Source organism: Lissotriton helveticus, chromosome 11 (assembly GCF_964261635.1).
Source record: "Lissotriton helveticus chromosome 11, aLisHel1.1, whole genome shotgun sequence".
Lineage (NCBI taxonomy): Eukaryota > Metazoa > Chordata > Amphibia > Caudata > Salamandridae > Lissotriton > Lissotriton helveticus.
In genome coordinates this window covers 783959849-783972701 of record NC_136072.1, presented here as the reverse complement: position 1 = coordinate 783972701, position 12853 = coordinate 783959849, and the positions used below count along the sequence as shown (strand labels likewise).

The 12853-nt window shown below is 41.4% G+C and overlaps 1 protein-coding gene across 4 annotated transcripts in view; it reads left to right on the top strand.

Moving 5' to 3' along the window:
• The window catches only part of STAMBP (STAM binding protein), a 110411-nt gene that overhangs the window by 87569 nt on the left and 9989 nt on the right, over window positions 1–12853 (top strand). For all 4 annotated transcript variants that reach the window (XM_078666725.1, XM_078666723.1, XM_078666726.1 and 1 more), the window contains 3 exons: window positions 2384–2750; window positions 5183–5307; window positions 6183–6320. In XM_078666725.1, coding sequence (XP_078522851.1) covers window positions 2384–2750; window positions 5183–5307; window positions 6183–6320 — 630 coding nt within the window. The remainder of the gene's footprint in view (window positions 1–2383; window positions 2751–5182; window positions 5308–6182; window positions 6321–12853) is intronic.

Sequence of the window (12853 nt, the reverse complement as noted above, 5' to 3'; positions counted from 1 at the left end):
GGATTTGGAGAGTGCTAGGGGTGCCCATTATATCCCGGGAAAGTGTTGCAGGGGACAATGCGGTCACTAGACAATGGGCTAGTAGGTCCCCTCCTCATTAGTGACAATGTTCTGGTGATTTGTGGAATTTGGCAATCCCAGAGTGCAATATTCTTGCCACTGTCAAGATGATTGAACCTTCTCTCCAGTGTGAGGAGCTTGGTAGTCCACCCCAGAGGTGTGGCTTCCTTAGGGCTACACTCACATGAAATCTGGTTGGGGAAGGGTTTTCCCTCTCTGGCCCTGTCTCCAACTTGAACAACAGGCAGCCTGCTCAGGAGTGTTGCCACTGGTGGCCCTTCAAAGGCGGCTTCCCCTCTGAAGCTCACCTTTTGGGCCAACACCCAGAGTAGCCTTCCTGGATGAGGATGTCACAACTCACTCTGCAACAGCTGCCTTTGTTCCTAAGCCTGGGAGTTGTTCACACGTCTCTCCAGGCGGGTAGAAAGCTGTCTGTTGGCTACGGCTTGTGCAAAGCCACTGGACCAACTGAGGCACAGAGTGCTAACCTTCTAAAAGTTACTTAGCTTTAATAGTAACATAAATTTCGACTTGGGCATCAAGTCGGGTTCAATGCCAAAATTAATTTGATACCTTACAGTGCCCAGTTAGGTAGTCCCATTCAGAAGATGGCCAGACTTGGATGCCAGTCGGTAACACTGTGTTAACCAATGGGCTTACTAACCTTTCCTCTGAAAAACGACAACTTTAAGGATTTTGCTGCTAAGACATATATAAATCTATATATCTTGCTTAACAATACACAATTCCCTGCCATAGGGCTCTATAGATCTTCCTTAGGGTAGACTTACATATATTGTTAAGGGAATTGGTAACTATGACCTTAATGGTGATGGCAAAGTCGAACTAGCAATGTGAACACTGCTCTTTCAGTCATGTCTTTTGTCACACTCAGGATGGCACAAACAGTGCTGCCGTTCTGGGTGGACTCTGTGCCTTAAATGCCCTTTGTACCCTGGGCACGATATACTAGGGACTTAATGGTAAGTCAGTGCTTGCCAATTGGGGAAATCCAGTTCAACATATCTGTCCCTCTCCGTTTCCCCTCAATATCTTGAATGCAAATGATCTCTGGCTGGGAAGTGTGAAGGCATGTTCAGTAGCTGTGGCAAAGGACTTGTTTCTCTGTAATACCTTACCCACAGGTTTAGTAGTTCTTATTGGTGACTCACTGCTTGTGAGCAATGTGGGACCCAAACAGGAACTACAAGTTTGGTTCCATCAGCTTCTCTCTGGCTTTCATACCTAGTGAAAAAGGGTTACGCAACATGAATAGCCTTGAAGAATCTGCCAGAAAGTAGCTTGATGAAGCTTAATGCTTTGTTCGCCCATCCTTTAGGGCCACAAAGGAGTTGATATTTCCTGTAAAGCCTGAAGCACCGAACCAACCAGATTATCTCTCCTTCAGGGAAGAGGCCCCTGTCATTTTCAAACTCTTTGGTGTTCCTTACAAACAATTGTCCAGATTGCACTTCATGGGTGCCTATCATTGGCATATTAATTTTTTTTTTCCAACTTTTTATTGTTATTTCGTTTTCATGAATTCACATACATCAATAAATATTAATCGTCTCCATTTGTGATTATTCAGTACATTACACGTTTCCCTGCGTACATGACAATTTACCTTGATACAGGTTCGTGTTACCTGACAGGTGACACCATTCCCACAATGCCTTTCCCATACTATTACATTTGGGTTTTATTATAAACTGATCTCGAGGCCCCGTTTCTACTCATGGGCTATCTTCAGGGGTTGACGTCGCTCGCGGAGGTTCACAAACAGGCATATTCATTTTTTATTATTGGAGGGGAGCGTTTCTAAAACGGCTCCGTGGCTTCCCTAGTTTTGCATGGTGAATGCAATTAGAATTGAGTTTAATAACATGTCTTGCGAGATGACAGCTAATTCCAGAACAATACATTTACCTGGGTATTTGAAGTCTTATTGAAATATTTAAATTATCCATAACTGTCTGGAGTGCAATTAATAATGACATGAACTTAACATTGTCATTTTTACTTAAAAGCAAAATCCACCCTGTTGAGTTTGCTTAGTGAATCGGATTGCTGTAATATTGTAATGTTTTTCCATCTACTGCTCCAGTGTTGCAGCACATTCTGGAGAAAGAATCCTGTGCTTTGTCTGCATTCTTTAACCCATTTTAGTACTTTTGAAAACAAGTGCCTGATGAATGTTGAAGGGTATAATTTCTAGTTTCTGGCTGTATCGGCAGTGTTTGAACATTGGATCAAAGTTATGTGTGTGCCATAGGCATTTCACTTCACTGTTGACACATCTGATATTTGTTTCTTGGTGTAGAAGCAAGAAGATGAGGAGCTGGCCCGTCAGCTGGTGCTGCAGCAGCAGCTGGAGGAAGAGCGGCATCGGGTGGCACAGATGAAGCAGCAGCAAATCGAACATGCTCAGATTATGGCCTTTGAGGATATGATGCGGCGTAAGGAGTTGGAACAAGAACGTCTGAGGATTCTGGAGGAGTTTGGGAAGCCAGCTTCAGGAGTTGAGCCAGTTGGAGGCCCACTCATACCAGGGGTAAAGGAACCCCCCATTGTAACTCCATCTCCCAGTCCAACTTCCCAACCAGTACAACCTCTGCCAAGTGCTCCCCCAGCACCTCCACCTGTGGACCGATCTTTGAAACCTGGAAGCATTTCCAACAGTGAGAGCAGTAAGTCAATCACAAGCACTGAATTTGAGTACTGAGCATTATAAATGTAAAGGCTAGTCTGTTTGTCTTAGTAGAAATACTGAGCATAGGGAATCTGAAGGGTAACATGGATAACTCTATAGGTTCCATAAGGACTGTAAGGCTAACCCACAAGCACATGCAAGGTAAAGGTAAGTCACCAATTCTAAAGGATGGCCTTTAGATGCTGCCAGTAATTATAGAGCATAGTTAAGGGAAGGAGAATGTAAATGTAGTGGGACTCTAGTTTGGTACTGACGATAAAGAGGAGGAGCTGTTTTTGATCCAGGACCAGCACAGTTTAATCACTCTCGGTTGGATTCACGTAAGAAGTCTGCAGTATGAATGTATGCTTGTGTCAGTGTTGTAGCAACTAAAACTGCAAAATCCATATTTGCCTAGATCAGTTCTGCAGAAGGGTGCTGGGGCCCTAATGCAAACGAGAATTCTGGGCCCCCTCTTACATACTTTGGTGGTAAAAGCCTGCCATAATTGGGGTGCAGTCAGTGTGCAGGTAACAGAGCCCCTGCTGCGCTAATGATGGTTTCACTCCAGGCCTGTGTGTATATAGTTCTTGAGCAAAGAAACTACTCCCGCCTGAAACACTATAATGTGGATTGACTAAGAAACCGCCGCGATTAGTTGATTACCTTAGCAAAGTAAAGATAACAGAAAATTCGAAGGACTTTTATATCTATATTTATGTAAATCACTAGAGTTTAGCCTGTTGTTTCAAAGCACTTCCTGGTTTGACCAAGAAACCTTTTTTTGCACTTCAATAAGAAAACGACTTTCCTTTATATTGCCAAATGAAGACTTTCAACAGACCACTTTGGCCAACAGTGCCTTCTTCTCTCCGAGAGATGAGGATCTTAACAACAAATAAAAACTGTGATTGTGAACATTACTCATTTTCGGGTCTTCAGATATTGTCAGCTTTTGCTGTTTTGTAGACAGTTTATATGTTTCCAGCACAGAAGATATATTTAGAGTGGGCTTTGAGTCACCCCCTTGTCTATGATTTGATGGCATGGTTATCTGTCTCAGTTCTCTCTCCTGTACTTGGTGACTTTTCTCCCTATTCTTTTGTTTGTGCCACCAAGGAGAAATTAGTTCTCGAAGCCTTCTGATTGAAAGAGTTGTACCCTTCCACCGTTTACCTGGGGGAACACTTTACAAAATGTATATATATATTTCAGCACTGCAACAGTTGCAGCTGTTCCCTATCACGGCCTCCCTGTTTTCCATATGCCCCTGCACAGTTTCCTTCGCCTTAATCAGCAACAAGCATTTGCAAAGCCAATAACATGGGTGAGACATATTGACTTTGTGAATGTTGGTATAGCCTGGAATTGCATGATAGGCATTGCCTTTTCAAAGAGCTGTTGAAATGTATATTGTTTTCCCTGTGTGGCATATTGTGAGCCAGTAAAAACAAAATCCACTGCAATGGGTTGTTTGTTTCTTTTTTGCCCATTTCCAGTTGAACTTATACATTTCAACTAGAGTTAGCCAGAAAATTGATCTAAAAAATAGCTTACCACAATTTAAATATGCACTGCAATAGCTTTTTTCTTTTTGCCCATTACCTGTTGATATTGTACGTTCCAACTAGAGGTATCCCAAAAGGTGACCTCAAAAATAGCTTACCACAGTTTAAATATGACAACTTTATTTAGATTTGAGTGGTGGTAATAATACATAGTCCCTGCTGAGCCATTTTAACAAACTATGCTAACTATCAGAATGTCGTTTTTGCGTTTTAAGTAGTTTACTGAGCAGCCTCTGTTAAAAACAAATGTATGACGGAATTCTGCATGCGTTTTTCACGCATGCCTTAGGAACACTGTCATTTGAACGAATGAGTTTTTAGCATGCATTTGTTCTGCATGCAAGTAGTTTTAACGCCGGGGGTGCTGGATATTGAAATAGTTTAATTTACTATTCCAACTCCAGACTGCGCAACAGTAGGGAAGGTGTTGAACTTTAATTCCAACACAACTCCACCATTGTTCCCCCCCTAAAGCAAGTCTTTGTAATGAGTTGCGTGCAGACGATTGTGTGCTAAAGATGCATCTGTTCTGTTGCTGGCTCTGTGAAGGCACAGTGTGATTCTGGCTTAGTCCTAAAGGACATTTCCAGTTGAAAACACCTTATTAACAGCAGGAGAAACAGAACCGATTGATTACAAAATGTCCAACTGAGATCTCTCAATGAGTTTATGTTCTTCATTTTTGGGAGACAGTGCCTGATCTGGAGGTGAGTGAGGATGAACTTTTAAGAAGAGTGAAAATGGATTTTTAGTAGTGTATATTAGGTGAGATAAGCTCATGTGTCTATAAATGTGTGTCCAAAGCTTGGCTTATGTTCTCTCTCTACTTTCTTTTTCTTTTTTTTCTTTCACCTCGCTCAAGATGGTATGAGTGACGGCCTTAGACACTTGAGTGTTCCACGAGATCTCTGTATCAAATTCCTGCATCTGGCGGAACTCAATACATCGAAAGGAGTTGAGACGTGTGGGATCCTGTGCGGTAAACTGGTACATTATCTTTGTTTGTTGTTGATACTCTGGCAGGCTGTAACTGAGCGACATCTCACACCTCAGTTGAGACCGGGATTGCCCTTCACTGGAACCCCAATCTGTTATATAACCCTCGAGCCCCCCACTTGTCCTGATGGGCTGAGGCACTTCCTATTTCATAGATTCATTTTAAGACAGTGGCAATATTTATTGAGCCAAAAGTGAACTGGTTTATTGGAGAAATTGGAAGACTCCATGTCAGGCTCGGCTTCTGGAAAGCCCCACAGGAGGGCTGGGCCCAAAGTTACCTGTTGGGCCTAACCCAATTATCATCTTATAAGCACATGTTAGGCGATGACGATGATTTTTATTTGAGGCAGAGTGGGAGCTCTTCACAAGATGCATCATTCGTTGGTCTCACAAGTAAAAGACCACCTTATTGGTCAAAAGAGTAAACTCACTGCAAAAGAGAGATTTCTCCATAATTAAGGAAACCAAACCAGTGTAAGCTGCACCACTCCCAGGACGCCAGAGACTCAGTTGAGTGGCCCTGGCACATTTTTGTATGATTTCTTTTTATCGGTCAAATGTGTTGTCTTGTGCCCTAGGCATTTGTGTGTTGCTACACTGCACTTTTAACCTTTTGTTAACTTGTACCACGTGCATGATGCTTCTCTGAAGGGGAATGTCTCTACTCTGGGTGCTAGGGGTCATATGTTTGTTTATATCTCTCTACCTCTCTTTTTGATCCCCGAAAACGCTGTGTAAACTATGGCCCAGTAAACATCGTCCCTTCTAATCTGCTGCTAAGTTCAGCTTACTTTAACATCGCTATAACAGGAAGCCTACAACAACGTAAGGTGTACTTACACTTGCTGCCCACTGTCTTCCAGATGAGGAACGAGTTCACCATCACTCATGTGATTGTGCCAAAGCAGTCAGGTGGTCCAGACTTCTGCAACACCGAAAACGAGGAGGAGCTGTTTTTGATCCAGGACCAGCACAGTTTAATCACTCTCGGTTGGATTCACGTAAGAAGTCCGCTGTATGAATGTATGCCTGTGTCAGGGTTGTAGCAACTAAAACTGCAAAATCCATATTTGCCTGTATCAGATCTGCAGAAGGGTGCTGGGGCCCTAATGCAAGCGAGAATTCTGGGCCCCCTCTTACATACTTTGGTGGTAAAAACGTGCCATAATTGGGGTGCAGTCAGCCCCTCATATCCCTATGTGCTGTTACCAGAGCCCCTACTGCGCTAATGATGGTTTCACTCCAGGCAGGTGTGTCAATAGATCTTGAGCAAAGAAACTGCTCCCGCCTGAAACACTCTATAATGTGGATTGACTAAGAAGCTACTTGCGGTTAGTTGATTGCCTTAGCCTAGTAAAGATAATAGAAAAGTTCAAAGGACTTCTATATCTATATATATATATATGTGAAGTAAAGCACTCTAACTGCCTCCACTCGCAAGAATCCCTTTATTCCTCCTAGCAATCGCATACATACCTACATTCAAATTCAGTAAGATTCAAGTAAGGGAACACAACACTAGTTGATCACCATTTGAACCAAAAGATCTTGGCTTTAATGCTACTATTTTTCTTGAATGAATAACAAAAACTTTATCTCCCACAAATGCATTGGTATATTTAATAAGGGGCAAGTTCTGTGCAGCCTAAGAATGATTGTTTTGGAGCTGTTGTACTAAAATCAGTAAATTTTATTGTTTATTGTGAGAATTTGATCTCGGATTCAAGGGCTTTGTTTTCTACAGAGTATATGTGGTCTCATTTTTGGGCATCTATTTACTAACGGTGTGCTTAGTTTGAATAATTTGCTGTCACTTAATTACGCAAAATGGAAGCAAAATTACGTGAAATTGCATGTAATTGCACATAATGCGAATCCGTCATTGCGTGCTATATTTTAGCAGGAAATCCATCCCTTTGTCGTTTCTTGGTCCGAAGAAGCTTTTTAACAAAAGCCATGCGAACAACAACTGTTGTTCTTGTGTGGTAGTGGAATTGCTCTATTTGGAGTAAATGTTTACCACCAACGGCACAAAATGACATGGAGTATTGTAATGTCTTAATTTGGGGAATTTCATGTGACAAGCATAACATGAAATTACATGAATTACGCCGGTGTAATGTACATTTCGGCCAAACCTCCTATTGACCTAGCACAAAACATTAACTGAATTGTTTTGTGGTGTTCATTGCATATATTTTTACTGTACATAGTCTTTAATAAAGTGGATTCATGCTCATTGGGGTCGTTCTTCTATCAATAGGTCACTTATAGTTAACACACACACCTCAGAAGCATGTACATTAACTCACTGAGGACATTTATACTCACTCCCATTGGAAGTAGTGCAGGAGTCCAGTCTGCTTCCACTAGGTCCCAGGTGCTTTTAGCATGTTCATTTAAGAAATTCTTTTTATCTGAATCCTTCCTAAACATTCATGTTTCATTCTCAAAATATCATAGATGTACATACATCAATACCAGATAAAGACAGTAAGATCTGTTTATTTTCATCTTTCTTCTGCTTCACTGAACAGAGTACGTGCTCTACTGCAATGATTTTGGCTTGTTTTTTGCTTATGTACTTCTTTCATTTTCTTAATATTGTCCCCCCTCTACTCTTGGGGCCTGACGTAGAAAACATTTTTGAGACTGTGTAGTTACAGCAAACCTCTATTCTGCAGAATCGCAGTTTCAGTTTGCGAATTTGTATTTGGAGGGGGCAAGTTTATGGAATCCCTTCCAAATACCAATTCACAGTAGCATATATTAGGTGCTTTACGGTTGTAAAACAAAACATTTTTAACTAACTACCGAAGGTTGTGTTAACCATTCGCAAATGAGAATGTTAAAAAATATATATCTTTAAGATAAAAGCAGGCAGACGTCCCACAGACCACTGCCTACTCTTTGAAAATTCAACTTAAAATGTTTAACTTTTTTCTTTTGAAACACATTCTGGGTTTTTTTATTAAGGAAAATGGGAATGCGTTTCTAAGAAAAAAAGGCTGCTTTAGTTGCAAGCAACCACAGGCATGGAGGTCTGCGGATCACAGCAGGCCACCATTCCTGAGATGGCTATCATTCCTAATGAATATTCATAAGATAGGTTGATTTGTGACCCACTGGGAAACGCTATTTTTAAACTTAATTTATTACATTAGGAATAGTGATTACCAAATAGGCATTCAATAAAAATCTCTATTTGGAACTCGCTGTTCTTAATATTTGTACATCTGGCTGTTGGTACTTTGTGTCTGTGTTTTTCTGTGTCACTTTGGCTCAGAAGCGAAGCTCATTCAATTCAAGTCACAAATAAGTTTATTTCGGTTCAGAGAACTGTAAAAGTTTCACAATAACAATATTTACAATTTTTAAAACATAAAGGCAATTAAAAACATCATATAGCTTCCTTAAAAAACGAAGTCATACCCTGATAATCCTACACCAATATTACTCATAACGCTTTCTAATCACAATAGAGCCCCTAATAAAGTTTACTACGGTGATGCACATATCGGAGGAGGCCAATGTCTGCAAGTAAATAAAACCATCATTATATGAACAAGGACAAATATTCCTTAATAATGGAAGCAGAAATTTGATTCTCACTGCTACGCGTATTGCCCCGGGTAAAAAACACCTCTTTAATAATGGCCTTCACATTTGGAGGGATTCTTTCAGGATTTTCAAAGAAGTATCCTAGACCTATCTCTTGAACTTTTCCCTCACAAAGCAAAGCCAGGGAATCTTTAGAGCATTATATGTATTAAGGGAATCCTTACTAACATCTCTTAAAAACTCTAGGTCTTCTGAGAGCCAAATCGTGGCCCATAAGTACAAAGGGCCACAGCCAAGATGATCTTCTATGAACTCTTGACCCAGTTCAGTATGGCAAACTAAAGTGGTGGCACTTTTTGGTACTATCAGTAGTCTTTAATACATTTATTATCTACTAGTTGGAGTTGTTGGCTTCTATTGTACCTCCAACCCCGGCCCCATATGTGGCAATAGAAATGCATTTAGCTCTGTAAAGAGTTAATAATTCCTTCACCGGTTTATGCCCCAATTAACAAGCAAACCGAAACATACCATCCACAGCTCTGCTAGTCTGCTGTGCTCTAGCCATTAAAAGTTGTTCCCAATTCATCTGATTATTGAATAAATTACCCAGATACGAGAAATTATTAACTTTTTCTATCTTCTTTCCCTGAACAATAAATGTTTTCGGTTTATGTGGTCTTTGGGCCACACACCATTATGTACGATATAATAAAATTAACTTTTAAATCAAGGGATGCCATAAAATCAGTAAAAGCATGAAGGGATTTTTGCAAGCTCTTGGCTGTCCTTGCCAATAATACTGTATTGTCGGCGTATGAAAGCAGGGGAACAGATTTATTACCAATTTTGGGGAAGTAAGGCTTCCTACTTTAATAAAAAAGACTCCAGCCCATTTGTATAAATTAAAAACAGGAACGGGGCTAAATTACATTTTTTATGGACCCCCTCTGAAGAGATAATTGGGTGGGTTGTTCCCCCTTACTGCCAAATCTTAGGGTGACCGTTGTGTTTGTATGAAGCCTACGCAGAAGAGTTAGTAGTGATTTTCTACTCTAATGTCTTCTCATAGCCCTCAATTTGTCCCGATTGACAGTATCAAAGGACCTCACATGCTTACTGACAATAAGGGACAAGTTAAGACATTGTTCAGTCATACCCAGCCCCCTCCTAAAACCATATTGTGTATTTGACAAGACACGTGTGGTGAATTCCCACTCTTCCAAACGTGCAAGAAGGCCCTACCCAATACCTTTGCTGTTGCATCAATCAGTGATATAGGCCTATAACAAGCTGGATTACTTCTATCACCATTTTTAAAAATCAGGACCACAGTCGCCTCTTTCCATGACCCAGGCAAAGGACCAATAATAGCTGCTTTAAAAATATTTGTTAAAAGTGGTGCCCACAAATTGGGGTTTCTCTTTAAAAGATTGAGGGCACCTCATCTGGGCCTGGGGCTTTCAAACAGATGCCCTGAGCGAAAGCGACCTCTACCTTTTGGACTGTGATGGACAAACTAAGTTGTGTGGCTACAGTTAGATCACAGGGTATTTCCCGTGAATCCTCCACTAACTTCTTATGTGAAGAGTTAAAGATACTGTCAAAATGGGCTTCCCATGCTTCACCCATGACCAATGAGTCCATCTGTCTCGCATCTTTGGTGAACATTGGGCGATTATTAATTTCCCCATTTTTTTTGCAGATCTTTAAGAGATCCTGCTCTTTCCAAGTCCTCCCGCACCATCCTCCCCAATACCATCTTCCTGCATTCTGTTACCATTTTTTATTTACTCCTCGTGATTTTGATTAGCTCTCTGTCACAAGGAGTGCCTTTAGTTCCTTATGAGCTTTAGATCATTCAGTTTTGAACCAGCATGCCTCTCTGGATTGCTTTTGAGGGATGTTCCTAACCAACTTCTGAGCAATGTTGGTACAGAGCAGCTCAAAATCCCGGACCATTTCAACCGAGGTAGAGTCCAGCCTCAGGCACCATCTATTAAATTATAATTTCTTAAGATGATATCTTGCTCAAATTTTGATGGGTCTACCTGATCCTATTTTAGTCTAATTGCTTTATTAGGATTATATTGTAACAGAGGTGCATGAGTGTGCCCTATCTTAGACTTTATATTAAGAGAAGCATTGAAGCTCATTCATACTTACTCCTCTGTCGATGTCATATTAGCAATTGTGCTGCCTTTCATGGTTAATCAGTCTGGAGGTGTGCCTACCGGGAACGCGATTGAAATGGGCTTTCAAATTTGTTAGGATAACAATACAGGTGACATTTACTTTTGGGATTTCATCATGATTTGACAGACGTTGAAATAGTCCTGCGGTAACAAGGGGGAGATAAAAGATATTGTCATATAGATATGCTTTGCCTTCACACTGTGATAAGTTAGCATGAGCTTATTAGGAGTTTAAACGCCATTTTACCTTTCTGCTGCTTCTGCACACGGCACATATTGTTAATAGAGCTTTGAGCCTAGTAGAATATTTTGCTTCACACGAGAATTATGTTTTGCTATTGTATCAGCATTGCTTGGTAAGCTATGTCTGTACAGTGAGTGCCGAGGCCTTCAAGGTTATTTCAACACAGTGGTTGTTGTGAGGTCTGATCTTCGCACGTTCTAGACATAACATACATGCAGCTGCGGCCAATTCTGGCTTTAGGCGTGTTTGATATTGCACTGCACAGAGCACACACACACACACACACACTTGATGATGCTTCGCATGCAGAGAGCTGGTGGAAGATGATGTGATCCCTTTCCACTAGGATCAGAGGTATGGGGCCGCCCTGCTAAAACCCAAAGAGACCTTCTTAGATATAAAATAATATACTAGCAAGGAAGGGTAAGATTTTGGTGCAATTTAGCCTTCTTCCCTCTAGCATTTTAACATGCTTTCTTCCTTTGTAGTCTATGGACTAGTAACTATTCTGATTACTTTGTTTCTTATAATATGTTTGCTTGTATTAGCTAAGATACTGCGCTTGAGAACACTGCATTAGAAAATAAACATTTCAAATGTGCACGTGTATTCATTTACTCCTCGTTCTGGATTGATATGCTGGTATAACGAAAGAGTGTTCATGTGTTCCATGTTACCTGAGGTGTTCTTAGTCTATTTTCTGGTTTGTCTAAACATTGGGAGTGTGTAAAAACCAATGAGACACTGTTGCTAGTCTGGTAGGGGATTTTGGGTACTAAGGTGAGTTTTGGTACACCCTATTTCACTGAGGTTCCAAGTCTCTATGCACAGTTCTGTGTGAGAACAGGATCCCTGCGACAATATTAAAGAGCCTCTACCCAGTACCAACACCCTATATATTAGCTTCTAATGTTCCTGTTTATGCACTTTATCTTGTGTGGGAAAATGGTACGTTGGTCTCCAGACCAACCAATCTAGATAGTAACCATTGAATACTAACAGAGAAAGCATTTCTTAAAGGCGCAAACTCCTCATCCACATGAGATAGCACTCTCTCTCTAAAAATCAGAGAAACTCGGTGAGAGGAAGAGCGGGTTACACTACCAATGGAACGCCTTTACTTACCTTTATCACCACAGTCCTCCTGCTGCAGTCCGGAGCGCCGACAACACCGTCCCTGGAAAACAGAAAAACTAAGAGTTAGACTTCTCCCAACAGACTCTCCTGTACAGAAAGGAGGTGGGCCCACCTGATCAAAGGACCAACCAGGAGCACCCAACAGAGAAGAAAAGGACGTCACCACCCGGAAGAGCGCGTACCCGAAGACGAAGAGAGAAGATGGGAAACGTTGAAAGAGGCCGCAGAGAACTTCCCGAGAAGGATGCCATGGGTTGGTGAAGAGAGGTCGACTGAAGAAGCCTGGCTAGGAGGGACGGAGGATGATGCGGAAGCGACAGAGGACTGGAGTGAGGGGTGGAGGACGCCTGCAGGGTGATGACTACACGCTGCTGCAACTCAGGAGAGTTGCAGGATT